Source organism: Sus scrofa, chromosome 6 (assembly GCF_054392235.1).
Source record: "Sus scrofa isolate SSC_HxYL_T2T_F1_AM1 chromosome 6, Sscrofa_HxYL_maternal_Yorkshire_Landrace_v2.0, whole genome shotgun sequence".
Taxonomy (NCBI): Eukaryota; Metazoa; Chordata; class Mammalia; order Artiodactyla; family Suidae; genus Sus; species Sus scrofa.
Window position 1 is genome coordinate 1,232,539 of NC_139388.1, and position 27,626 is coordinate 1,260,164.

Below are 27,626 nucleotides of genomic sequence, written 5' to 3' on the forward strand. Positions count from 1 at the left end.
TTCCTGGGGCCCTGACTACAGGAGCAGCTGCAGACGCCACAGCACAGGAACTGCGGAAGCAAAAGGAGCCCGCTGCCCAGGGACTCGGGTACTGAGGGCACTCTGTCTGTCCCGTGCATTCTGCCCAGATTCCTACAGAAGGGAGGGGCCCCCGGTTGGTTATGGTGTAGCCGACATTTCGCACTGCAAACACAGACCCTGAAATCCAGATCAGCCCCTCTGGGCGCAGCCAGCCACGCAGCAAACACAGGCCCTCCACCCAAGGCGCTCAGGCATCCCCTGAGGTCCTCATAGTGCTGCCCACACAGCAGGAGGTGGCAGTGTATCTCGAGCTCCAGAGTCCAGAGCCAACCACTAACTGTGCCCGGTGAGGACGGAGCCCAGGACAGCGCCCTGCAGAGCATGGCCAACACGGGCTCAGAGGGGCCTTCACAGCAACCCGTTCACACCTGGACCAGGTCAGGAGCTGGGGGGATGGGGGGCGCCTGGCGCAGGCCTGGCACCAAGAGGCTGTCGAAAGCACCCACAAGACGGGGGGGGCGCTCCCAGAGCACCTGTGACCAGTGTTGATGACCCCCCCCCGGGAGAACCACCCACAAATGCAATAGAGACCATCATCCCTGCAGAGACATTTACTCTTCGTGGGGGGCAGGGGGGTTGGGGGGAGTTTCAATAAATAGACATCAGAGACCAGCACGGCTGAGGGGACCCGGGTGAGGACCGGGGCCAGCAGGGGGCAGTCCAGCTACTGGGGCCAGGGCTGCTCCCCGCGAAGGGTGTCCTGCCTCTCCCTGTCGGCGTCACCCCACCTCTGGGGCGCGATCTTCTTCTTGGGCCCGTGGGGCGGGGGGCCGATGAGGGCCTCAATGTCCTCGTAGCTGATGACTTCCCTCTCCAGCAGGGCGCCTGCCAGCTGGGAAGGACAAAGGGGCCGTGTGAGCGGCCAGCAGGGCACAGCAGGGCCCGGAGGAGGAGGGAGGCGCGCAGCCCTGGGACCCGCCACTTCCCAGGTCAGTCGCCCAAGCAAAGGACGGCTGCCTGTCTCAACCCTGAGGGCCAGGTCCCAGCTGCTGGCCCAGGAAGTGTTCCACTTCCTTCCAAATCCGTTCATCTCAGGCAGCCTGGCTCCTTTTACAGAACAAGTGTGAGTGTTGCCCTGTGGGGCTTCTGTGGCCCCACACCGGCTGCTCTGATGCATCTGGACCTTGAGAGTTTTCCGTGACTGTGACAGCAAGACTACATGGGGCTGTGAAAAGGCACCCTACGAATGGAAGGTATTAAGGACAGAAAACTGGGCAAGAAGTGCGAGTTTCCTGTGCCATGCTGGCAACGTTCCTGCAACTCTAAAACGCTCCTAGGAGTTCCCATCGTGGTGCAGTGGTTAGCGAATCCGACCAGGGACCATGAGGTTGCAGGTTTGATCCCTGGCCTCACTCAGTGGGTTAAGGATCCGGCATTGCTGTGAGCTGTGGTGTAGGTTGCAGATGTGGCTCGGATCCCGTGTTGCTGTGGCTCTGGTCTAGGCCGGCGGCAACAGCTCTGATTAGACCCCTAGCCTGGGAACCTCCACATGCCGCGGGAGCGGCCCTAGAGAAAGGCAAAAAGACAAAAAAAAATTTAAAAACAGATAAATAAAATAAAATGCTCCCAAACTGGAAAGCGAATCCTACAAACCCCAGAAGTGTAAGACTTGGAAGAGGATGACACGCTATCAAGCAGACCCTGGATGAACTTTAGCTGATGGTCACCCTCCATCTACTTTGAAGGAACTGGCTCGACAAATTCGTAATTAAGAGCAAAACACAGCAGGAAGGCGTTAGATTCCAGTTGACCTGAGGGGAAGCCCTGTCATGTGGTTCCCACAGGTCTCTGCATCGGAGAAGTGACAGGTGGGACCCGGCCCGGGCTCGCGCGGGGCAGCCTCACCGCCTGCAGCTTGTCCAGGTTGTCCCGCAGCACCTTCTCCGTGTGTCTGTAGGCCGTGGCCACCAGCAGCCGTGCCTCCTGGGAACAGAAGGTGAGAGTCAGTGATGGGCAAGGATGGCTGGCACCACCCACAGGGGCGCAGCCCAGCCGAAAGCACGTGCCCGGAAGGGTTCAGGACAGGGTCGTGCAGCTGCCACCACCCCAGATGCCCTGCCAGCTCCTGGGCCCTCCGGGCACACCTGTAGGCAGCGCGTGCGCCCTGCAGGCCCGCCCTCCCACTTGCGCGTCACCAGCCGTCTGTCGGGAGCCAGGAGGGGCTCGAGCAGGACGCAGCGGGGCAGGGGGCGAGGCCCAGCAGACACTCACGTGGTCCATCATCTGCTGGAGGCCCTGGCTGAAGGGACGCCGCCCGACGCCCGAGAGGCCCTCCTGCGCCTCGGGGAAGGAGACGGGCCCGACGCTGGGCGCCATCCCGAACTGCTTCACCATGGAGTAGGCGATGCGGGTGACCTTGCGCAGGTCGTCCTGGGCCCCTGCAGGGGATCAGCAGGAGCCGGTTCTTTCCCGGGACCTCACTTCCTGTACCTGGGCCTGACACTTTAACAGATGCTCCTGGAGTGCCCTAGGGACTCAGCGGGTTAGGGATCCAGCACGGTCACCACTGTGGCACAGGTTCGATCCCTGGCCCGGGAACATCCCCAACACTGCAGGTGAAGGCAAAAAAAAAAAGCCCTCTTCCGTTTCAGAAACAACTTACAGGTGCCTGTCTGGGTTCAGTGCAGTGGCAGTTAAGTGGCACAATTGACAACACAGACCCCACATCTCCAAGAACCCTCACCCGCTGAGGGTCCAGTGCGATGCCAGCTTGAGAGCCGGGAAGATGCCTCAACTGCAGGGCTTCGCAGAGCCTCTGCTCATCCGACAAGCAATCATGTGAGGGCGTTAACAGCCTGTGAGCAGCAAGTGCCTTTGTAACAACTCACTGATTTAAAGAATCTGGCCTTGGGGTTCCCTGGTGGCTCAGCAGGCTGGGCATCTGGCATTGTCACTGCAGCAGGCATGGTTGCTGCTGTGGCGAGGGTTGATCCCTGCTCCAGGAGCTTCTGCATGCCACCGACACAGCCAAAAGAAACTTTATATTAAAAAAAACACAAAAAACCAAAGTCTTGCTTGGTTCAAGCCTCCTTTAATGGTAGCTGCTTTTTTTTTTTTTTTGGTCTTCTAGGGCTGCACCCGCAGCATGTGGAGGTTCCCGGGCTAGGGGTCGAATGGGAGCTACAGCTGCCGGCCTGCACCACAGCCACAGCAACTCGGGATCTGAGCCACATCTGTGATCTACACCCCAGCTCACAGCATTCCTGGATCTGTAACCCAAGGAGCGAGGCCAGGGATCGAACCCGCATCCTCATGGATCCCGGCTGGGTTTGTTAAACTGCTGAGCCACAAAGGCAACTCCGAACGCTTACTGAGCAGCTGGAGTGCCAAGCGCACGCCACTATTGAAACCCCTCCGTCAGACTCAGATGGGCAGCCCGCTCCTCACCCGAAGTCACTCTGTTGAAGGAGATGGACTCGGCTGCCCGGCCGCCCAGGGCCATACACATCCGCTCAAACAGCTGCTCCCTGGTGAACAGGTGCTGGTCTCTCGGGAGCATCTGCGCGAAGCCCAGGGCTGCGTTTGTCCGCGGCGTGATGGACACCTGCAGGGTCCGTGGGCAGGAGGGAGGCCTCAGAGATGAAGGTGGGGGTGCAGAGTCTCTCATCCCAGGGCGGCCCTGCAGGGCCGCAAACCTGTCCTCACTTTCATAACGAAGGCCAGTGTAGCTGCAGCACTGGGAAGCGGCCGCCCTGGCGCCTGGAGGGCAGAGCGGTGCCGAGGCCCAGACCACATGCCCAAGGGCGCCCCCCACATATCCCACGTGCGCCCTGGGCCGGGCTCCTGTAGCAGGTGCGGCTCTGAGGGTGACTCGGGCCCCTCAGCTGGCCGCGCTGCAGGCGGGGGCTTCTCAGTGCGACTCCCTCATCTGACCTTCAGGCATCAAATAAATCGGAAACCCTGAGCACAGGCCCTTTGACGTCAGGAAACGTACTTCGCCTCGGGTTTCCCACCCTAAGCTTTTTGGAGCTGCGGCATTAAGATATTTATCCTGGTGACTGACTCTTTCAAGAGGCGACTGTCCTCCCGCCTCCCGGGGCCGAGTTCTGCACACACACACGACACCCAGCCCGACAGGACGCAAAAGGAACCACGTGATCAGCAGGACATCATCCGCGGCAACCCGACCAGCAGGCTCTTTTGCCGTGACCGACACCTGAAGACACCGACAGACACGGAACACAAGCGCTGGGGCTGCAGCTGCCATGTGCTCCCGGGATGGAGGTTCGGGAACAAACTGCAAGGCAGCTCCTCCCAGCGAGCTGGACCAGACCCCAGCTCAGCCCCGGCTCAGCCGCACAGTTACAACCCAAGAGATACGGCACCACAGCCCAAGTGCCCGCACCGTCCTCAGTGGTCGCTCAGGGGCCTCCTGGGCACAAGGACGCACACCTGTAGAGGCAACCCTGATGCCACCTCCTGGCAAACATGTCCTCATTGAGCTCACAAATGTCTGCAGTAGTGTTTTTATATTATTTTACTGTCTTTCTAGGGCCGCACCCCCACATAAGGTACTTCCCAGGCTAGGGGTTGAATCAGAGCTGCGCTGCTGGCCTAAGCCACAGCCACAGCCACACCAGACCCGAGACATGGCTGTGACCTACACCGCAGCTCGTGACAACGCCAGATCCTTGGATCCTTAACCCACCAAGCGAGACCATGGATCGAGGGCAGGGATGGAACCCGAATCCTCATTAGTCAGCTTTGTGACCTGCTGAGCCATGTGGGAACTCCCAAGAATAGTGTTTATCAGTGTGTACGAACCTCAACTCTAAGCTTAGGAGCCATGTCATCAAATCGACACATCTCAGAGCGGATAATAAACTCAGCCATTTTCCTTTCCTTTTTTGGCTGCCCTGCAGCCTATGGAGTCCGTGGGAAAGCCAGATCCTTAACCCACTGTGGGGCCGGGGATCAAACCTAAGTCCCAGGAATTGCCTTCATGGCTCAGCGGTTAATGCATCTGACTAGGACCCATAAGGATGTGGATTCGATCTCTGGCCTCGTTCAATGGGTTGGGCATCCGGCGTTGCTGTGAGCTGTGGTGTAGGTCACAGACGCAACTCAGATTCCATGTTGCTGTGGCTGCGGTGTAGGCCGGCGGCTGTAGCTCCAATCGGACCCCTAGCTTGGGACCTTCCATATGCCTCAGGCGCGGCCCTAAAACGCAAAAACAAGCCTCGGTCCCAGCCTCCAGAGAGGCTGCCCATCCTGCTGCACGACAGCGGGAATTCCAAACCTGACAATTCTCAATTCCACCAGCAGCCGGGCAGACAGGGAGATGCCAGGTGGCCCACGGTCATCCCCAGTTTCGACTGAGGCTTCCTGCCCTGCGGCCCAGGAGAGGAATCTGCGGCCACACCCCAGCCTGTGCCCAGGCCGGCACTTTCTCTTCAACTGGCACAGAGGCGCAGCTTCCCCACCGAGCTCTGCCCAGCCCCGGGGCCGCACCCACCTTCATCACGGCCTCCGTGTGCTCCAGCAGCCAGCCGACCAGCGCGTGGCCCGACTCGTGGAAGGCGACCACCTTCTGCTCCTCCCTGGAGAGGACCTGGCTCTTCTTGGCAGGACCTGGAAGGGGCCCGGGAGCGGGGACTCAGGCCCGCACGCGGCGCAGGGCAGCGGCCAGGCACTCCTGTGTCGCCGAAGTCAGGTCACCGAGGCTCCCCCTGCATGCCGAGCCCTGGCCAACCCCACGTCCACCCCCGCTACCCTGGGACTCGAAGGGAAACTCATGGAGCCGGGGCCAGGCTGCAGGGGCCTCGCTCCTCGCCACGTCCGTCGGCGCCACAATCAGCCCAGCTGCTCCGAGAAGCCCCTGGGTGAGGCTGCGGGCTGATGGCGCAGGCGCGGCCCCTGCTGGCGCTCAGACCAAGCCGGGAAGCTGCCGCCCCGGCTCCTCAGTTCGCTCTCACCCCGGCAGTGGCCCAACCTCGTGACCTCTGGGACACTCCCTGCTCAAGTCACTGCAGGGGTTTCATCCACTGTCGCCAGTTTCCCACCATCCCTATGTGTGCCTCTTTACCACCCGGACGAGCGCCAGGTTCAGGGCACCGTGTAAGCGGCACCCCTGGGATCGGTGACCACAGCTCGCACGCTGCAGCAGGCTCGTGTTTCCTGCCCGGCCGTCACAGGAACAGAAGCGCCGGCATGCAGCGGGGGCCCTGGGCACAGCTCTCTGCTACCTCCTCGTCCTCCATGCGCAGCAAGGGGCTGACACAGGACGCGGGGCCTCCCGTCCGGGCGCTCGCAGCTTCCCCAGGCTGCCCCCTCGGCTCACGCCAGGGCTGAGGGTCTGTTCCTCTGTTTCCCTGCCCAGACCCACTCCCCTTCCAAGCTGAGGCCTCCTCGTTCTGCCCGACCGCGTGGATGGTGGCCTGTCCCGCCTGCAGCCCGCTCAGGCGCCCACCAGGGTGGACGGGCTGAGAACAAGCACCTGAGGCCACAAATGCCCCGTCCACCTCTGCTGGACAGCCAGTCTGCTCTCGGCTGACGTCCAGTGTTGTCAACCAAGGCAAAGCAAGCCCCACTGCGGGGCCACCACGCAAACAGGCACCCCGACACCTCTCTCCTCAGGCGACAACCCACGGTCTGAGGTCCCGGCGTCCAGGGCCCCGCCCGCACCGCGTCCCTTACCGGCCACCACGCGCTCCACGGCGTACTCCAGGTTGGACGTGTGCACAGCCGGGTGCCCCTCCCGCGCGGCGTGCAGCGCGGCCTCGTTACAGATGTTGGCGATGTCGGCACCTGTCGGCACAGCGGGGGGGGTCGGGGGTCAAGCAGATGAAGAGGGGTCAGAGGGCGGGAGGAGGGGCCAGGGCAGGACCCTAAGCCCCAGGTGCTGCTGCACAGCTGTGATGGGGGCGGCCGGACCCTCCTGTTCCCCCATTGCAGGTCCACAGTGAAGGACGAGAAAGGCTAAGCGCCACAGATCCTAGTTGAGGATATTAAAAAAGCTGCAAGGGGGCTCCTGCTGGGGTGCGTCAGGATCGGCGCTGTCAGGGGAGTGCTTGGACGTGGCCTCGACCCCCACCCAGCACAGAGTGCTAGGATCTGCGTGGCCACAGCTGCAGCTCGGGTCTGACCCTGGGCCCGGGAGTGCCTCATGCCGCGGGGCGGCCAGAAATGGAAAAAAAAAAAAAAAAAAAGAGGGATTTTTATCCACATTGCCCTGCACAGAAAAGCGTCCCACACAGAACAGTCTCCGCTGGTCAAAAACCCGTGGAAGGCAGTGACAGGCCTGGCACCGACTCAGGGCGGCACCTGGCAGGGAGCAGCGGGAAGGAGCACCCGGGGGGACCAGCTTTGGGGAGAGGAGCCCTGCTGCCTGCTGCGCACACATCCCCGGGGACGCCCCACTCCCCGCCCCAGGACAAGGACGCCCCCAGAACCCTACCACTGAAGCCAGGCGTCAGCTCAGCCAGACGCTGGGAGTAGAAGCTGCTGGCCTGCGTCAGCTTCAGGCTCTTCAGGTGCTGCTCGAAGATCTCCCTCCTCTCCTGGACCCAGGACAGGGGACCCGCCGACACGCAGGAGCCCCGTGGTCAGGCCTGCCATGCGGGGCGGGACCACCTCCAAACCCCCGCCCTCCGCCGCGGGACCGGACAGCACCCGGGACGCTCCCAGCCCACCCAGGAGCCTCCTCACGCCCCGCTGGGCTCCCACTGGCCCAGGCCCGACCACTGCAGGTGGAGGTGCACACAGGCCCGAGGCGGCGGGGCTGGCGGGGCCGAGAGGTGCCCGGGGTTTGCGCCCCCTCCCCGGCAGGGCGGCCCTGCAGCTCGTGCCCCCAACCCTGGGACTGCACAGACTGCGCCCGGGCTCAGCGCAGACCTTTGAGGATCAAGAGGAAACCACGGGGGTCAAAACCAGGCGGGCAGGGAGCCGAGGCCCGGACAGACCAGCCCCGCGGGGACGTGTGGGCCAGAGGGCAGCCAGGCCGCACCACCTGCAGCGTAGGGAGGTCGATGAACACGTGCCGGTCCAGTCGGCCTGGCCGCAGCAGAGCGGCGTCCAGAATGTCAGCTCGGTTGGTGGACGCCAGGACAATGACGTGGTCGGTGGTGCCCATTCCTAGATGGACAGACAGGGGTGTTGGGGGTGCTCTCAACCGAGCGGCTTCCCTGGGGACACCCTCCAAGGACCCGCGGCTGGAGAGACGGGGCACCAGCACCATCATTCTGAAGGCAGCAACGTGGACCCGCCTCGAGGCTCGACCACCAAAACCCCCTACGAGCCACCCCTTAGCTCCCAGGCCAGAGCCCAGGGGCAGAGCTGCAGCTCAGAACCCAGCTCCGCCCCCACGTCAAGACAGTGACCTGGGGGAGGGACGAGGGGACGAGGGGACACGGGTCGCCACGGGGGCGGGGGCACTGCCTTCAGCACTGGCTCAGGGCCCCGCGTTTCCCGCCCAGGTTTCTCGCGTGAGGATTTCTGCTGCAGGGCCGCCCCTGAGGTGTATGAAGGTGCCAGGCTAGGGGTTGAATCAGAGCTGCAGCTGCTGCGTCTGCGCCCCACACCACAGCTCACGGCGACGCCAGATCCTTAACCCACTGAGCGAGGCAGGGACTGAACTGCATCCTCATGGATGCTCGCCGGGTTCGTTACTGCGGAGCCACAACAGGAACTTCCTCTCACAAGGATTTGAAAGCAAGTCCAGAACCATCACTGGGGTGCAGAGCCAGGTGTGAGCCTGACAGGTGCTGGGCACGAGTAGGAACACACGCGGCGGTGCCCGCAGCAGTGCTCCAGACCTAAAGAAAGGCACACAGAGCACCCACGATCCAGAACGCTCGGTCTGCCATACAACGGGACACGCGCGGGGGCCGGGGGCGGGGGGGACTGGCCGAGTATGCGCCCGCTGCAGGGGACACGGGGCTCGACGCCCACTCGCCTCTGCTTTGATGGGTATTTGAAAAGTTCCAGAATACAAAGTTTAAAAGACAGAGATGCTGTGACCTCTCCCACTAGAGATTTATAAAATTAATCTGGAAGAAACTGAGGCGAACAAGTGTCAACAGACAGGATGTGTGGCCAGAGGGAGAGTCCTGGACAGACAGGCTCCGGGGCCAGAGGGGCAACCCTGCTAGGAAGCCAAGCGGGCTCCCCCCGCACTCCTGCAAAGCCCGCCTTCCACAGGCGGGAGCTGTGGACAGAATCCTGCCGCTGTATTAACGTGGAGGAACAGCAGGAATAACGGGTACGGGAGGAGAGAGCGGCTGGGCAGGGGCGCCCGCGTCACGGGGCTGCGGGCACAGCCCCGGGGCCTCCCGCAGAAGGGCTCCGCCCTCTGGGTGAAGCAAGTGAACTACAGGGTCTCGTCCCAGAACTTACGCGGTTGCAGACACACCACAAGGTGCAAAGAAACCAGCCTATTCAGTAACTGCCAGCCCCATACCCCGTCCCCTCTGTCCCCCGGGGACGAATGCCACCCCCACGGAGACCTCCCTACACGGCCGCCACCTGCCCTCCACCCTCGAGGTCTGTCATTCTGACCATTTCCCCACCAATCGAATCCTCCGATCTGCCATCTCTCAGGTTGGCCTGTTCCAGCCACCCAGTCGTGTGTCCCAGCTGCCAGCTTCTCGGTAAGAGCATGGGACTTAACCACACACGCTCTGAGGACAGCGGGTGTCGAGTCTTCAGCGATTACAGGTTGTGCCCGGCAGGGTACACGTGTTTGCGGACAGGGGTCAGGGCTGCTCCAAGAGGCCGCACACTGTCCCCACCACAAGGTCAGGGCTGCTTCTGCCGCACACAGGCGTGTTTTTGCAGCTGCCTCGCTCACATCAGGGTCCAATTTCTTCACACGGCCGGCAGCTCACCCGGCGTTCCCACCACATCTGACACAGCGCGGCCAGGGGTGTGTTTCTATCAAAACCTCAGCAAGAGTCCTTGGCAGATACGGACAGGCTGATTCTAAAATTACATGAAAAGGCAAAGCAAGCAGCTACGGTTCTGGTCAAGAACAGAGCTCGGCCCCCGCCCGCGGCTACGCGATGAGGGCCGTGGGGCGTGTGCGAGGGCAGACTGTCCGGAGGTGCCTGGCCGAGGCTCCGTGACGGTGAGTTCAGGGGAGGACAGTGTTCTAATCCCAGGCTCAACCAGACCAAAAGTGACGACCAGACCGCACGCCTTACACACAAACTCACCTACCGCGGCCACAGGCCTGGTGAAGGGCTTGCCTCTCCCTCATCTCACTGCAGAGGCGCTGACCCTCAGTGCAGCAGGTGAGACCCCCTGGTCTCTTCCCGCCAGAGGCCAGCACGAGACACCGTCCCTGGGCGCGCAGCGGTCCTTGCTGGCCAGGCCTCTGGGCTCTGATGCACTCACGCCGCCCAACTTGGCAAAACAGAGGGTGGATGCAGAACCCAGCACAGAGCCACTTCTGCGCCCACCGACCTGGGACCCTGGCCAGGCGGCCTGTGGCTCCGAGTGACTGGGAGGCTCCCACAGGCTCTCCCATGACCCCACTCCCTGGGTTACAGGCTGCTCCGCGGGCTCCCGGGCAGGTCGTGGGGGCCGAAGCGGTGGCACAGCAGAAGCTCTGCCCAGGGCAGCAGGGCGCAGGCAGAGCAGGCGCCACGTGGGAAATGCTCCCCGAGGCGCACGTCTGTCTTCGAGGCAGAAGCAACAGCAGCAGAGACAGGGTGACGCTCCCGTGGCCTGGGTGCCCGCCTGCAGCGGAGCCACCAGCAAGCCTCCGCCGTCACACACACGCAAGGTCACAACCACACGCAAGGCCGCACCCGTCAGCCTCCCTTCCCGGTGCAGAAACCCCGGCTCAGAGAATCAGGGTGGAGAGCCCCCCGTGCACCCTGGGCAGCGCTGGATGAGACGTCTGCACGACCAATGCGAGGAGGCCACACCCTCCCGCCAGTCCCTCGGCATCAAGACGGTCACCCGGTGTTCAAAGAGAGCAGCCGTGGTTCAGCCCACGCGGCCCTGCCAGGAGCGTGCTTGTCAGACGTGGCGGCTCCGGGGTTCACTCTTCAGACCAGGCGCTCTGGGCGCTGGTGGAAAAGCAGAGCCGGGGGCGGCCGCGGCTGAGGGGCCGGGACCTGGCCCGGGAGGCGCCCCGCAGGCCCCCTGGTGCGACTCCAGAGCCTCGGCTCAGGTCTGAAGACACCGAGCCGTCGGGATCGGGCCCTGAGGAAGCTCGGTCTTCGTGCCCCGGCTCTTTCAAGTGGCCTGGGAGCCACGTCCTGCGCTGTCCTGATGGACACGCGGATGAGCGGGTCCCTGGAAGGTCTCCAGGGCCCCAGACGTCAACCGCTCTCAGGACGAGGAGCAGCCCTTTCCTCGGCTTGTGAGACGTCGCTGTCCAACTGCAGAGCTTCCCGCCGAGGAAGTGCTTCCCGCGCATCGGCCCACCGGCCCAGCGCGGCGTGGAGAGGCTCGAAGCCCGCGTCCCCACGCCAGGGGCCGGCTTCAGCGGTGCCAGGCACAGGCGGGGCCCCAAGGCTGCTGGGCTGCTCCTGCCAGACGTGGGGGGTGGAGCTGCCTCTGAGGGCACCGCAGCCACACGGTGTGTGGTGGGTGGGGCGCTTTCAGGGGACGGGCCTGGGAGAAGCGCCAGTCACAGCCAGGCTGCAGGAGACCAAGGCAACAGGACAGGCGGCGTGTGAGGCTGGGTTGGACCCTGGACCAGGGGGGCACAGGCGCAGGGTCCGGGCTCATCCGCGTCCCCTGCAGGCTACCTAGGCACACGGACGCTGTGTAGTGCTCCCCCAGGTCGGAAATCGCTGAAAGCGAGAGGCTGGAGACGTCCACCCCCAGCCACATGCAGTCCCATCCTACTGTCCACATGCTGGATGCCAGAGCCACCAACCCAGACGGTAAGAACACGGGAAAGAAAAATAAATAGGCGAATACATGATTCTCCTAGAACCAAAAGTACTTTGAGAAAAAAATGGCTCCCGATGTACAATACCTAAAATAGAACTGGAATTCTGTTTAAAAAGACCTTAAAACTGGGTCTTAAACAGCTGGGACCTGAAAACTTTCTGACGTGCCCATGTTCACAGCAGCGCTAATCACAGCGGCCAGAAGCCTCCAGGGATGGATGACAGATAAACCAGCTGCGGCCCAGCCACACGGGCACAATGCTCAGCCTTGACGGGACGGGGATCCTGCCACGGGCTAGGCCCGGACGCCCTCGAGGCAGGACACCCAGGGCAACGAGCCGGTCCCCACAGGCCGGACACTGCTGGGCCGCACCGGAGTCACACGCGAGGGGGAAGAGGAGAAGGAGGGAACCAGGGGCCGCCGAGGGGCACGTGGACTTGGTGTTCAATGGGGACGCAGCTTCTCTTCTGTTTGTGTGTAGCGGTTGCTGTGGTTTTACACAAATTTCACCCGAGTACAGCCGACTCACAAAGCTGTGTTTGGGGACAGACTTTCGGTGGGGAAGATGAGAAAGTTCTGGACGTGGATGGTAGGACGGGGACAGCAGGACGGGGTCGGCAGTGACAGAACAATGGGGATGTATTTACTGCCCTAAACTCTACACTTTATAAAAATAGTCAAAAGGCTGAAATTCATCTTATGTATGTTTTACCACAACAGAAACACACGGTATCTGTATACGCCCCCCCAAAGAGGACTGACACAAGCAGCCCCAAAGAAAAACAGTCCATGTTTCCATTAAAAGAGAAAGAAATCGGGAGTTCCCATCGTGGCTCAGCACACGCATCTGACCAGCATCCATGAGGTCGCAGGTTCAATCCCTGGCCTCAGTCAGTGGGTCAAGGATCCAGCATTGCCGCGAGCTGTGGTGTAGGTCGCAGATGCGACTCGGGTCTGGAGTGGCTGTGGCTGTGGCGCAGGCCAGCAGCTATGGCTCCGACTGGACTCCTGGCCTGGGAACCTCCCTGTGCCGCGGGTGCGGGCCTAAAAAGACAAACAAAAAAAGAATGAAAGAAAAAAAAAAAAGAAATTGTGTGGAAGCCACTCCAGAGGTCATTTCAAGGGCAGCCGACACAGCGCCCAGCTCAGGGCACCTGCTGCACCGGCTGCGGCCCTTGTGGGACAGACTCCGGGCAGCACCATCGCCAGGGCTCCTACAAGCCTGCCAACCGCCGTCCTGACCCCGCCAGCGCTCCCTCCTCTTCCTCCCGCCCCCCCCCCAGTGCCCTGACCGTGAAAGCCACGGCCGTCCCCTGACCTCCACCGCTGCTGGAGGCCGACACCGGGCAAGAGCAGCCCGGAGGCCCGCCTCCCTCCCCCGATCCCGGGGCTCACCGTCCATCTCCACCAGCAGCTGGTTCAGCGTCTGCTCCTCCTCCGTGTTGGAGAAGCCGGACATGGTGCTGGCGCGTTTCTTGCCCACAGCGTCGATCTCGTCGATGTACACGATGCACGGGGCCCGGGCCCGGGCCTCCCTGAAGAGACTCCGCACACGGGCTGCGCCGAGGCCTGAAGACAAAGGATCAGGGAGCGGGCAGGGCCGGGACCCCAGCCCTGCTCCCGGCCACCACCCAGCAAGCGCCACTGCTGCACACGGGCCGGGCCACACGGAGCGACCAGCTCCCAGGCCCTCGTCGTGCGAGCGTCCCCCTCACGTGGTCTCGGGTCTCCCGCTCCACCCCCACGTCCCCAACAACCCGAACCCTCCCCCGACACTCGGTCAGGCGGGCCCACCTCCGATGACCTCCACGAACTCCGAGCCGGCCATTGCCAGGAAGGGCACCTGGGCCTCCGTGGCCACCGCCTTGGCCAGCAGCGTCTTCCCGCAGCCTGGGGGGCCGAGCAGCAGTGCGCCCTTGGGGACCTTGGCGCCAAGCTGGAGGAAGCGCTCGGGACTCTAAGATGACAGCAGAGGAGCTCTCGTCATGGCTCAGGGGTTAAAGAACCCGACTAGGATCCATGAGGATGAGGGTTCGATCCCTGGCCTCGCTCAGTGGGTTAAGGATCCCACGTTGCCGGGAGCTGTGGTGTAGGTCGCAGACGTGGCTCTGCTCCCGCATTGCTGTGGCTGTGGTGAAGGCCGGCGGCTACAGCTCCAATTGGACCCCTAGCCTGGGAACCCTCCATATGCTACAGGCGTGGCCCTAAAAAGACGACAGACCAAAAGAAAAAGAAAAAAGCAGCAGACAATGGGGCGCTGACCTCTGGTGCCTCCTCCAAGAATCTCCAGGAAATGACTCCAGAAGCTTGGGTCACAGAAGCAGAGCGCCCTGCCTGACAGTCAACGGGCCTCCAAGCCCCAGGCGTCCGCCACAGACGACACCGGGCGGGAGGCCCACGCGGCGCACGTCCGCCGCCCCTCACCTTCAGATAATCCACGAACTCCTTGACCTCCAGCTTGGCCTCGTGCATTCCCGCCACGTCCTTGAAGCTGACCCCCTTCCCCATCTTGCCGTCCACGATTGTGAAACGAGCCATTTTAAGCTGATTCTGGGCAGAAAAGCAAAAGGCAGAGCCCTGTACACCCCAGCAGGGCAGGGGAGCCGTGGGGGCCTGCTCCCCGTGCCCTCGCCCACCTCTGCAGCCACGCGGACAGCAGCCAAGGGCCCGGCCTGCACACTCGAGGGCACCTAGAGTTAGAAATCGGTCGAGCATCGAGCCATCAGCCTTAAGAAAAAACTCCCCACGTAAACTAGGCGGCTGGACGCTGCGCACGAGCTCTCTCGCCTTCCCAAGCAGCTTCCCCCAGGCGCCCGCGTGGTTCCTTTCCCTGATCATAAAAGTTACGTAACGACGCTCAGTTCTGGGGAGGATTGGCAGAAATGTTACTTGGAGTTCCCATCATGGCTCAACAGTAACAAATCTGACTGGCATCCAGGAGGACTCAGGTTTGATCCCTGGCCTCGCTCAGTGGTTTAAGGATCCAGTGTTGCTGTGGCTGTGGTGTAGGCCAGCAGCTGCAGCTCTGATTCCACCCCAGCCTGGGAACCTCCATATGTTGCGGGTGTGGCCCTAAAAACCAAAAAGAAAAAAAAAAGGCACTCGGTTAATTTCTGGAGAGCAATCAGGCTGGACAGATAAGCTCTTAGTGAGGACTCGAGCTTAGCCCGGATCCGCTTTGGGACAGGCTCCCAAAAGAGGCGAGGGTGTGGAATTCCTCACGGTATTAAACACAATTAAACAGCCTGACCAGACAAGGACGATCTGCCTGCTCGAGGCAGGTACGGCACATGCACCACGAGTGTGCGTGTGGCCACCGACAGTGCCAGGCCTTAGCCACAGACGGGGAGTGTGCCCTGCGTCCCCGCCGTCCTGGTTCCCAGGAGGGTCCTCCCTGGGCCCCCTGCTGATGGGCTAACCAGCCAGGTACACTTTGCCAGGGAGGATGTACCCGTTATAACAAATGCCACGGGGACAGAAGACCTGCAGAGCCTGTCGAGGGTGTCCTTTTAAAGGCAGCCTTTGGAGCGCTCACTGTGGCTGAGCAGGTGAAGAATCCGACCAGTGGAGCTTCCGCTGTGGTGCAGCGGAACTGGCAGCTCCTAGGGCCTTGCACGGCAGGCTAGCGATCTGGGTTGCCCCAGCTGTGGCTTGCGGCAAGGCTGCGGCTTGGATCTGATCCTGGCCTGGGAACTCCATATGGCCACGGGACAGCCAAAAATGAAAAAAAAAAAAGAAAAAAGAATCTGACTAGTACCCATGGGGACGCAGGTTCAATCCCTGGCCTTCCTCAGTGGGTTAAAGGACCCATTGTTACATTCCATGGTGATAACATGGTAAATGTAGTGTTAATAAAATAAGCGAACACACCAAAAAAAAAACAAAAAACAAAAAACAAAAAAAAAACAAAAAAAAACAAAGGACCCATTGTTGCCAACAGCTGTGGTGTAGGTCACAGACACGGCTCAGATCTTGGCGTGGCTGTGGCGTAGGCCAGAGGCTAGGGCTCCGACCTTAGGCTGGGAACCTCCTTATGCTGAGGATGTGGCCCTCAAAAGACTAAAGAAGTAAATAAAATAAAGATAACCTTTAAAGATATGTTGGCTAGTAAGGGACACCCCCAAAAAGTCAGGCCAAGCTGATACCGAAAACTGCAAAACAAACTGCGGTGTAAACCCCCAGCTCAGCCACCCCACAAGCCAGTGTGCCTGGGCCGGCCTTCGGGACAGGCCAGCTTTCCCTCTGCACGTGCCCCCAGCTCACGGGAAAAGGACGCAGCACAGACACAGGTGCATCTCAAGACCCCGCGTTTAAGGAGACAAAACTGGTAAACTTACAAAGGCACTGAATCCACCTTCCCTTCCTGTCATTCCGGCCAGACGGAAGACATACCACAGGATGGCCAGGCCCACGGCGGTCATCCCCAAGGCGTAGAGGGCACTAACAGAGGGGCAGGGGCGAGAGAGAGGCGGGCAGAGGCTCAGCCACGGCCCCTGGCCGGCCAGCCCGCCTCAATGGTGAGAAGTGCCCTCGCTGAGGCCCCTGCGGAACCAGCGGCTGAGCCCATCCGCCCTTCAGAAAGTGCCCAGAGCGTCAGGTCTGGGGCCGGGCAAGCCGGGCAGCGGCGTCTGTCCAGGGCCCGAAGCCAGAACGTGTCCCCTGACTAGGGCCTTAGGAGAGGGATGCCTGCCACGAGCAGCGCTCCCACGTCACCACGTGTGGTCAGGAGGGCACAGGAAGCACAGCAGTGACACGGGCCAGTCCGAGGGCATCAGCCACCCCGCCCCACAACCACCCCAGGCCCCGCCTTGGGCAGGGGACAGAGAAGCCACCAGCCCTGCACCCTCATCTCCTCATGCCACAGTCCCAGCATCCAATCACACCAGCCCGTGAGCTGCCGATGCGCCGGCTCCGATAAGGGGTCGGCAGACCCCGGGCCCACAGGCCCTGCACAGACCTCCCTTCCTCTCGGCAACGCGGGGCCGAGCTGTTCTGCTGGACTCCCTGCTTCCCCCTCGCCCGTTCCCTCTCCGTGCTGGGAGCCAGCACCCACGCTGGGCTGCAAACGCCGCAGACAGGGGAAGAGGCAGCCAGACACTGCCCGGGCTCTGCACACCTCGCCCGCGCCTGCGCTTGCCCGCGGGCACTGCGGGACAGCGGGCCGAGCGGGCCGGGATCTGTCTGTGGTGGCTTCCCCCGTCGAGAGTCAGGCCCGGGCAGCTCAGGAGCACAGAAACGCGCACTTACTTGCCAAAGAAGCCTGTCCGCCTGTAGGACACGGGGATCCGGTCCTGGCCGCCGATGTTGAGCTCGTCCTCGGCCGCCCGAAGCTTCTCCTCGAACCTGTCGATATTCGCCACCTGCATCCGGTACATCAGGGCCAGCCGCTGGGGACAGAGAGCAGAGGAGCCGCTAGAGGGGCCGGCGGGACAGCCCACGACCCCAGACGACAGCCCACGGGCGCGCCGGACCCCCGGGCTCCCCGCTGCCGGTCAGAAACCACCCCCGCTTCCCACAGACAGCGACGGCAGAGCGTCCCTCCCAAGAGGCTGTGAGCAAGGGCAGGGCCGCACAGGCGCCAGAGGTCGCGGCGGGCGCCCTCGGTGGTGAGCACGGAGCAGGGCCGGCTGCCAGCCCAGTCAACCTACGGCTGGCTCGTCACCCGGCCGTGTCACTGAACGGGACATTCGGCCATGTGGGCACCTCCGCTCTGGGAGAGGAGGCGCCGGGCTGAGGGCGCGGGAAGCCTCCCATCTCCGCCGGCACAGACCGGGTCACAGCCACCCGGCCTCGGCAGCCTTTCCAACAGCCTGGGCCCATGTACTTTCCAGACCGGAACGGCTCCAAGCTCAGATTCTGAACGTACCCTTGGAATCTAAACCGAGCAAGAGGAGTTCCCGTTGTGGCTCCGCAGAAATGAACCCAACTAGTATCCATGAGGACACAGATTCGATCCCTGGCTTGGCTCAGTGGGCTAAGGATCCTGCGCTGCTGTGGCTGTGGTGCAGGCGGGCAGCTGAGGCCCCGATTCGACCCCTAGCCTGGGAACTTTCACATGCTGTGGGTACCGCCCTAAAAAGCGAGAAGAAAAACAAAACAAAACAAAACCGAGCAAGCACGCCCCGCCCCCAGCCTCCTTCCAGTTTTGTGGAATGCCCGGCACCGTGAGTGGCCAGTTGGGCTCCGCGCTGTGGGGTGAAAGGGCCGGACGGAAAGGCAAACAAGGGGACCTGCAGGCAGGACATACTGACCAGCGTCTGCACTGGAATACGCCGTGGCCTTAGGCACTGGGCTAACCTAATGGACCCCGACACTCAGTCTGGACTTCGACTCAAACACCTGGTACGGCCACGCCAAGGGGCTCACCAACTGGGGTAGATGGGAAAGGAAGGCCCTGTAAGGCATGGGGACTAAGGATCCTGCTGCAGCTGTGGCTCCAGTTCGATACCCGACCCGGGAGCTTCCACATGCCACAGATGTGGCCAAAAAAAAAAAAAAAAAAGGGATAGGACTTCCCTTGGTGGCTCAAAGGTTAACGATTCAGACTAGGATCCACGAGGTCGTGGGTTCAACCCCTGGCCTTGATCAGTGGGTTAAGGATCCAATGTTGCAGACACGGCTCGGATCCTGCGTTGCTGGGGCTCTTGTGTAGGATGGCGGCTATGGCTCCGATTTGACCCCTAGCCTGGGAACCTCCATATGCCACAAGTGTGGCCCTAAAAAGATTAAAAAAAAAAAAAAAAAAAGATGGGATAGACAGGAAAAATGGACAAATGACCCTCTGCATGCCAAGATCCAAAGGGAAAACATGATTTCCGAAGCCAATTCACCTCCCCAAGCCTTCTCTGATGCCCTGGGCCGGAACCACCAGCTTCTGCAGTGACCCTGCTCAGCCCCAGAGGTTTCCACCTGGACAGCCCAGGTCCTCAGCTCACCCCACAGGCCAGGTGGGGGTCGGGCTGGCCCCTCTCCCTCCGCTCTGCACAGATCCGATCCCACCTGGACAGTCTGACTCTGGCGCTCCTCCAAACCGCCAAGGACCTCTAGGTCACGACCCCCACGTCTTGGGGGGGCTGAGGTACTCACAGGCCGGCCGAACACCACGGCTCCGGGGTGCAGGTACACCTCCACCACGTCGCTCTCCGGCACCACCTGCACCCGCTGCACCTCGCCCTTGGCCAGCATCTCGTGCACAAAGTCGTTCCAGGAGATGTTGCCGCCGCTGGAGCCAAGCGCGTTGAGAAGGCTCATGACCACGGCGATGACGAAGAGCGTACGCAGCCGCTCCCGGTACATCTGGTCCTCCCGCTCCCGGCGCCGCCGCTCCTCTGCAGGGAGGACCAGCGCGCACGCGCGCGGGGCTGGGACGAGCGAGCCCCGCCCCCGCGCGAGGCCCCGCCCCCGCCGCCCCAGGAGGGCTCCGCCCCCTGCAGTGAAAGACCCTGCTCTTTGGCTATTTTCCAACCCTGTAAGGAATGACAGGCCATTCTAGGTCACCAACACTCCCCTGGGAGGTTCCACCGGCTTAGACAACACGAACTCCTCCCAGGACCACACCCAGCACAGATACACAGATAGCACATTTGCCCCAGGCTGTGACCGCTGGGGGGGGGGGGGGGGCAAGTAATCGAGTAATCCCTGCACACCCACAGGTCGTGGGACTCTCCTCCCCCATCTGCCACCCCGCAACATTCCAGTGAGGTGTCTGTGACTCATCACAGAAAACAGTATCCCCAGAGAGTGGACCGTGGAGAAGTTCCAGCTGTGGTGCAGCGGAAACCACCCCAGCTAGCATCCAAGAGGATGTGGGTTCCACCCCTGGCCTCGCTCAGTGGGTTAAGGATCCAGTGTTTCCTTGAGCTGTGGTGTAGGTCCCAGATGCAGCTCGGATCCGGCGTTACTGTGGTTGTGGTGTAGGCTAGCAGCTGCAGCTCCAATGTGACCCCGAGTCTGGGAACTTCCATATGCTGCAGGTACAGCCCTAAAAAGATAAAGTAAAATAAGATAAAATAAAAAATAGTAATTCCCAAATAGTGCTAATTCCAGAATAGACATGCGACTTAAGCCTGGCAGGTGAAGGGCACCAGGGCTGGGCCAGGGCACACAGAAGTCTCTCTTCAGACTGATTTGGCCGCTCCTCCCTCGGGGACATGCCCTGGGCCAGTCAGCGCCCCAAGCGAGGACGCAGCGGCAACGCTCAACAGGTCTGCACCCAGGAGGAGGTTCAGCCCTGAGCCCTGAGCCTTCCTCCCTGCAGAGCCCTCCACTCACTCAGGGCAGGTCTGGGGACAGAAGCCCCACCTGCTTTCAGAGACGCTCACTGGGACAAGGGACAGGCGTGCCGATGAAGGTGCCCCTGATGGAGGGCAGGGAGGACCCCGGAGTGGCACTGGAGGTGGGGGCAGGTGTGGTCAGGGCGCCGTTCCAGGTTGGGCTCCCCGGTCCCCAGACTAGCGCACTCGCGTGCCGACGAGCAAGGCAGCGGTCCTATAAGAACACCGGGGGCTGTACCTTCATCGTCTTCCGAGGGCCTCCCCTGCGGTTTATCACCACCGGGAGCCTTCTGCTGCCTCCTCGGGGTCTTAAAATAGTCCGCGCCTCCTACACGGAGAAGAGAAACCGTGTCACGGTCAGAGAGCACAGAGGAGACTATAGTCTCAAATGACCAAAACCGAACAGAACCTTCTTTTCTCTTCTTTTTTGGCTGCCCCGTGGCATGTGGAGCTCTGGGGCTAGGGATCAGATCTGAGCTGCAGTTGTGACCTAAGCAACACTGGATCTTAAACCCACTATGCCGGGCCAGGGATTGAACCTGTGTCCCAGTGCTCCAGAGGCACCACCAATCCCCTTGAGCCAAGTGGGAACTCAACGGAAGCATCTGAAACCTACATGCAGGAAATTCAGAAGTTTGAAATGATCGTTCTATTTTTTTTTTTTTTTTTTTTTTGTCTCTTGCCTTTTCAGGGCCGCACCCATGGCACATGGGAGGTTCCCAGGCTAGGGGTCTAATCAGAGCTATAACTGCCAGCCTACGCCAGGGCCACAGCAACTCAAGATCCGAGCCGTGTCTGCGACCTACACCACAGCTCATAGCAATGCAGGATCTTTAACCCACTGAGCGAGGCCAAGGATCGAACGCGCAACCTCATGGTTCCTAGTCGGATTCGTTTCCACTGCGCCATGATGGGAACTCCAGAAGCTTGAGATAATCCTTCTTAATGTTACACTTACTAATGATAAAAAATAAAGTACTTCGACTTAGGTATCTTTGTATCTGACCTTGGTCAAAGGGAGGAAACAAAGCTTTCGAACGTAAATTTGAGCAAGTGTCATGAGTGTGCTGGAGAACGATCCTCTCAACACACACAGGAGCTTTAAGTTTCAACACACGAGGAGTTCCCGTCGTGGCGCAGTGGTTAACGAATCCTACTAGGAACCATGAGGTGGTGGGTTCGATCCCTGGCCTCGCTCAGTGGGTTAAGGATCTGGCATTGCCGTGAGCAGTGGTGTAGGTCACAGACGCAGCTCGGATCCTGCGCTGCTGTGGCTGTGGTGTAGGCCGGTGGCTATAGCTCCAATTAGACGCCTAGCCTGGGAACCTCCATGTGCTGCGGGAGTGGCCCTAGAAAAGGCAAAAAGACAAAAAAAAAAGTTTCAACACACGAATACCACCTGTGGCTCCGGCGTAGGCAGCATGGACAGCGAGCCATCAAGGAGCTCACCCAAACGGGCCCATGAGACGCTTGTCTAGTCCGTGCCTCGTCCAAGGTCTACACAGATCAGATCAGGGCTTAAAACGGGGGAGACCATCTCACAATGTGACTGAGCAGCACCTTTCTTCACGGACGTGAACAGAACCGCAAATAAAACTGCCAGGACGCCGCCAGAGCGGGTGCCACTGGGGGCACACGGAGGCTCACATGCCCAGGTATGGGCACTGGGCTGCCTCCTTACACAGCAATGGAAGGTGTCCTTGTTCCTTGTTCCACCTGATTCAAGGGGAGAGTAAAAGTCCAGGTGTCAACACTTAAGGTCACCTAACGTCAAGAGAGACAGGGAGCTCTTCTCTTGTGGGGAGCGGGTTGAGGATCCAGTGCTGTCACTGAATTGGCTCGGGTTTGATCCCAGGCCTGAGACCTTCCATATGCTACAGGCGCAGCAGAAAAGGGGAAAAAAAAAAAAAAATGTACACACCTAAAAGTTTCCAGAGTCCTACTGGATTCTGGACTAGATGCTGTTTCACCAACAACATGCTGATCCCGCCAAAGGTGGGGGTTAGGAGTCGCAACTGGAAACTCTGAAGAAAAAAGAACGATGCTGAGAATCAATCCAGCAGTACCGCAGCGCGCCCAGGCCACTCGGACGAACTCCGGGGTGCCAAGTCTTTCCTAAAAGCGGGGAGTTATATATTTGTAACATTTACACCACGGCCTGAAATACGAAGTAATACTCTGAGCGTTGCTTCAAAGTTTTAACACAACATCACCAAAAAATAAATAAAAATGTCAAGAGTGAGTATGTCAAAGAAATGCTTAAAGCAAGGTGCTGAACACGGCGCCCAGCTCTTCCGCAGGAAACAGCAGCGAAGGCCTGGACTCTCCGCTCCAGACAAACACTCCTTGGAGCACATTTCCAGGACCCAGGTGCCGCTTTCCCACCTGAATGCTTTTGCCGTGATGGTCAGTTTAGTTTTTTCTATCTCTGCATTGCCAATTTCTTTTCTTTTTTTCTCCTTCCTCCCTTCCTCCTCCCCCTTTCTTTCTTTTTTCTTTTTTAGGGCCGCACCTGCAGCATGTGGAGGTTCCCAGGCTAGGGATCAAACTGGAGCTGCAGCTGCCGGTCTACACCACAGCCACAGCAACAAGGGATCTGAGCCGTGTCTGCCACATACGCTGCAGCTCACGGCAACGCTTGATCCTTAACGCACTGAGCAAGGCCAGGGATCGAACCCAAGTCCTCATGGATACTAGTCGGGCTGGTTACTAAGCCAGGACAGGAACTCCATGTGTTAGCAATTTCTGCATCTATTTTTATTCTTTTTAAATTGTTTTCCTTAGCTCACCCCCAGTTTGCTGCTATTACAGAGAAAAGTAACACCTTTCTGAGCGCTCTTTGGCAAGGGCTGCTCCTTAAGAAAGAAGATGTTACGTGTGATTTCCTTCTAGCAACAGGTTGAAAATTCCTACTTTTCACTATTATTGTTGATTTTAATTAAAAGTTTTCCTCTTGGGCGTTCCCTTCGTGGCTCAGTGGTTAACAAACCTAAGATCCATGAGGATACAGGTTCATCCCTTGGCTCACTCAGCGGGTTAAGGATCTGGTGTTGCCGTGAGCTGTGGTGTACAGGTCGCAGACATGGCTCGGATTCTTCGTCGCTGTGGCTATGGTGTAGGCCGGCAGCAGCTCCAGTTTGACCCTTTGCCTGGGAACCTCCATATACCATGAGTGTGGCCCTAAAAAGCAAAAAAAAAAAAAAAAAGTCTCTTCTTGGTTCAGTGATGACAAGAAGGCATATAAGGGAAACTCGGCCAAGTAAATGAATAACATTAGTGTGGTAAATAGTAACAAAGGGGGGGGGTCACTCTTCAAAATCAGCCCTAGAATTCCCTAGTGACTCAGCAGGTTAAGAATCCAGTGTTATAAGTGCAGTGGTTCCAGTTACTGCAGCAGCGCCGGTCCCATTCAAGGCCTGACAATTTGCAAATGCTGTGGGTAGAGCCAAAAAAAAAAAAAACTCCCCAAGACAAAGAACACAGTCAGCCCTAAATACCATTTGCTTAAACCTCACATACTTTGATTACTCTTACAGCCCTTAGTGAGGTAATCTGCTCTATGTCACAAGTACATGAGAACTGCCTACTTCGGCCTTTATCTTCATAGAATGATCAGAGTCTGACAACAGATGATATGATTTTCCTCAACAGAATTAAAAAACCGGAGTTCCCATTGTGGCTCAGTGGTTAACGAATCCGACTAGGAACCATGAGGTGGTGGGTTCGATCCCTGGCCTCGCTCAGTGGGTTAACGATTCGGCGTTGCCATGAGCTGTGGTGTAGGTTGCAGACGTGGCTTGGATCCCGCGTTGCTGTGGCTGTGGCGTAGACCAGTGGCTATAGCTCCGATTCAACCCCTAGCCTGGGAACCTCCATATGCTGCAGGAGCGGTCCTAGAAAAGGCAAAAAAATAAAAAAACAAAAACAAAAAGTGCAATATATCTATAGTTGCCTTGGCAGGGTGGCCAGGTATCTAGAATAGAATTAAAATATGAAATTGGTCCTAAAACTATGGTAAAATGGAACAACATAACCTAAAAGAGGGCTAAAAAGCACCAGGACTTAAGGTCTTTGTTTCAGGGTGAAATGTTGACCTCACAGGACCTGGAACAATCTTTACACAGTCAATGAGTTTGTGTTCACAAGTCAAGCTACAGCACAAAAGTAAAACAGTTACAGGTGTTTTTCTCACAAACAAAACTTTCAGAAAGCCCACTTAAGAGCATCTGGAAGGCGCTGGAATTCAACCTGGTGACATCTGATCTATGCGAGCCAAGTGCAAAACTGTGCTCTGCTAAAAAGTGATGGAAGTCTTACTCGACTCAATTCCAAAGCGCTATGAAAAGCAGCAGAAGATAGCAACACACAAAACCAGGGCTAGAAAAACGCCAAGGCGGGGCCGTGCGGCCTCGCCCACGCCCCTCCCCCGGGGGCAGCCAGCTGGAGCGGCACCGCCCGCAGCACCACGCCAGGGGCCGCACCTCACCTGCAGGACTCGGCTTCCAGGCCCGACACAACCCACTGGAGGCCTGTGGACCACGTACAGCCACCTCCACCCGACCCCGGCGGAGCAGCCCGGGCTCCTGCCTGAGCAGCAGCCCCGCAGTCGCCCCCGCCCGGGCCCTGGCCCCGGGCGGAGAGCGCGTAGCAGCAGCCACGGCGCCGCCATGTTGACCCGGAAGCGGTACCTACGCGGTCCGGGCCTCCCGGGGCGCCTGCGCGGTCCCGGCCTCCCGGGGCGCCTGCGCGGTCCCGGCCTCCTCGGGGCGCCTGCGCGGTCCGGGCTGCCTGCGCAGTCAGGCCGGCTGCGTCTCTGATCCCGCAGAGGTTCGCAGGTGGTTTGAGGCGCCACACTGTGCAGAGCGCTGCGAGTAGACCTGCAGCCGGGCGGACGCGGGAGGGAGGGCTTCAGGACTCTGCGCCGGGCCGCTTTTCCCAGGAGGACTTGGCGCAGCGGCTCCTAAGGCCGCGGAGGGCGCGAGAGAGCCCGAAGGGCGTGGAGCGTGCGCAGATGCGACCCTGACCGCGACTCCTGCTCGGATCCCCGACTCAGACCAGGACTTCGACCCCAACTCCCGCCTGGATCCCCGACCCTAACTCCGACTCCCCCCCCGGGACCAGGACTCTGACCCCGACTCCGATCCGCAGACCCAGTCAGGTCTTGGCGCGGGGAGGGTGCTGCCCAGGGGAGGGCTTTGCTGGTGCAGCCTCTGGCCCCTGGGCGGTGCCTGGAAGGTCCTGCGCGCTAGAGGACGAGGAAGGGGCCTCGGGTAAGAGCAGGGTCTTCAGAAGAGGGTAGCAGACGGCTGGCATTCTTGTCCTTCAAGATGCTTAATTTCGGAGAGGTTACAACCTTCTCCTGGAGGCAGGCGGACTCACTCTGGAAGTCGTGCCCATCTCTTGTGTCCAGGATCACAGCCCAAGAGAAGTAGGCCACTCTCGTCCCTGGGGAAAGGGCAGGGGTCTGAGGCATCCTGCCCTTGGGATTCCGTACCCTATGGTCCCTCTTTCGCGGCCCACCTGAGGTCTGGTGCTTGAATGCTTAGCTCTGAGACTGCTGGTTGTGTTACAGGGTCACTTCAGCTTGTTTCTCTGTTTTTCTGTATTCCCCAGATTCCTGGTCGCTCAAGGAGAGCCAGTTCTCCTAACTGCTACCTAGTGCCTGGCGCCATGTCAAACATTCATTTACTCTTCACAGGTGTGCAGACTCCTTTTATGTCTGTTTTACAGAGAGGGAAACAGATTTAGAGCAATTTAAAGTAAGCTTCCGAGGTTACAGCTAAGGAGTCATGAGCAGAATTTCAGAGCTCGTTTGACTGTTTGCAGGGCCTGTGCTCTCCGACCTATGGATTCAGGTGTGACAGGAGTGACAGGTATGACACACGTCAGCCATCCTTCCCCCACAGTCGTGAAGCTAGAAAGGTTTGGGGACTTTTTAAGTGAAGTGTCCCGAGCATTGGCCCTTGGCTGCAGGCCTGGCTGGTTGTGGGGAGTGGCTGCCCCCGACCTGCACAGGGGCCCCCCTTCCTTTCTCACGTTCTCTCTTCACAGCCCAGTTTCCTCCTTCAGCGTTTTTCTTCCCTGGGTAAATTGTCCCACCCACGTTCTGCCCTCCGCAGACCAGTCCCGTGACTATGACCAGGCTTCCGACAGTGGTTTCTTGCACGCTCGCACCCTATCAAAGCTTGTGCAACTCCTCCAGACAGGAAGTAACCAAGCCCCACACTCACCCATTCTCTCCAGGCAGCACAGCAGATCTGTGACTCAGAGCCTTCCGTGTTTGGGGAGAACACAAGATGCAACCCTATTAACGTTGTTTAAAAGTGTTGGAAGCTAACCTCTTTGCAAGAGTTAGTTGGAAGCTGTGCAGGAAGATGGCAGGAGCCGGGCTTTGGAGAAAGAGTGCTGGCTTATGTCCTTCCAAGTCTGTGACCTTGAGCAAGGGATTACCTTCTCCAAACTTCACTTTTCTCATCAGCAAAACAGGGATAAAATTATCGTCAAAAGGAGGCTGAGAGTGTGTCCCACGGAGCTGTCATAAAGGTAAAATGCAATAAAAGCATGTGAAAGCAGGACTTCGTGAGTAGCCTGGTGACTAAGGATCCAGCATTTTCACTGCTGTGGCCCTTGTTCGATCCCTGGCCCAGGAACTTCTGCATGCCACAGGCACAGACAAAAAAAGCATGTACGTGAAAGCAGCTTGTCCACATCCAGGACGCTGTGGGAAGCGAGGTTCTGGGAAACATCCATTCATTTATCCAAGAGCATTTACTTAACTGCTTTGAGGGCTGGCTGTGTCCCCCGCCTCAAGCGAGTGGTTGGCCTTGACTCTGAAACCTACTCTGCTTCAGTCCACGTCTGCAGGGGCCTCGGGATGGGGGGTTTGGCTAGAGGATTCAGGCGCCCTGTGGCCTGGACCTGGAAGAGAAGGGCCTGGGAGAGTGGCGTCTGCACTCCTGTCACCTGCTCCCTTTACTTTTTCTTTTTAGGGCCACACCCATGGCATATGGAGGTTCCCAGGCTAGGGATCAAATCTGAGCTGCAGCTGCCAGCCTACACCGCAGCAACAGCAGCGCCAGATCTGAGCCGCATTTGCGACCTACAGCACAGCTCATGGCAATGCCAGATCCTTAATCCGCTGAGCGAGGCCCAGGATCGAACCCACATCCTCAGTGATACTAGTGGGGTTCATTTTGGCTGCGCCACGACGGGAACTCCTGCCTTACTTTTCTGTACCTCGTGACTTGTGTTTACTTGCTTGGGCTTCTCAGCCCTCTGAGCTCTACCCGGGGCCTCTGGCTCAGCTTCCTCCAAGTCCACCAGGCATGCTCACATGAACTGCCTCGCCTCCAGGCCTGACCTAGGCCTCTGCCTGGCTTCCTGATACCACGGTGCAAAGCCTGGCCTCAGGAAGTGGAGGGGCCG

The 27,626-nt window shown here is 59.6% G+C and overlaps 1 protein-coding gene and 1 long non-coding RNA gene across 8 annotated transcripts; one reads left to right on the forward strand and one right to left on the reverse strand.

The window, feature by feature from the left end:
* Positions 1 to 617: 617 nt before the first annotated feature.
* Positions 618 to 24,884, reverse strand: SPG7 (SPG7 matrix AAA peptidase subunit, paraplegin). Of its 7 annotated transcripts, none has more exons than XR_002345286.2 (17): positions 24,688 to 24,884; positions 22,123 to 22,225; positions 20,440 to 20,529; positions 19,015 to 19,256; positions 17,176 to 17,315; positions 16,266 to 16,368; positions 14,353 to 14,478; positions 13,723 to 13,885; positions 13,324 to 13,497; positions 8,030 to 8,154; positions 7,478 to 7,580; positions 6,718 to 6,828; positions 5,537 to 5,652; positions 3,469 to 3,625; positions 2,293 to 2,630; positions 1,927 to 2,004; positions 618 to 913 (listed from the first exon to the last, which is right to left on the reverse strand). XR_002345286.2 is itself a non-coding variant. In XM_021097003.2 (17 exons), the coding sequence occupies exons 1-17, from the start codon at positions 24,868 to 24,870 to the stop codon at positions 746 to 748; spliced, it is 2,349 nt and encodes a 782-aa protein (XP_020952662.1). In that variant the 5' UTR covers positions 24,871 to 24,884; the 3' UTR covers positions 618 to 745. The 7 variants fall into 7 exon arrangements, 5 of the variants coding, with proteins under 5 accessions (XP_020952662.1, XP_084815288.1, XP_084815286.1 ...); XR_014805211.1 differs by having other exon boundaries at positions 22,123 to 22,316; XM_021097003.2 differs by having other exon boundaries at positions 2,293 to 2,459.
* Positions 24,885 to 24,969: 85 nt separating this feature from the next.
* Positions 24,970 to 26,103, forward strand: LOC102168077 (uncharacterized). The gene is made up of 3 exons (XR_014805224.1): positions 24,970 to 25,471; positions 25,815 to 25,899; positions 26,028 to 26,103. It is a non-coding gene; the product is annotated as an uncharacterized LOC102168077 (long non-coding RNA).
* The last annotated feature ends 1,523 nt before the right edge of the window (positions 26,104 to 27,626 follow it).

Coding starts and splice junctions, on each gene's coding strand:
- SPG7 (XM_021097003.2), bottom strand. CDS start 24,870: ATGGCGGCGCCGTGGCTGCTGCTACGCGCTCTCCGCCCGGGGCCAGGG. Junction 17,316..19,014: donor CCGTGGTGTTCGGCCGGCCT/GTGAGTACCTCA, acceptor CTCTGTCCCCAG/CGGCTGGCCCTGATGTACCG. Junction 13,886..14,352: donor AGTTCGTGGATTATCTGAAG/GTGAGGGGCGGC, acceptor CTGTCATCTTAG/AGTCCCGAGCGCTTCCTCCA.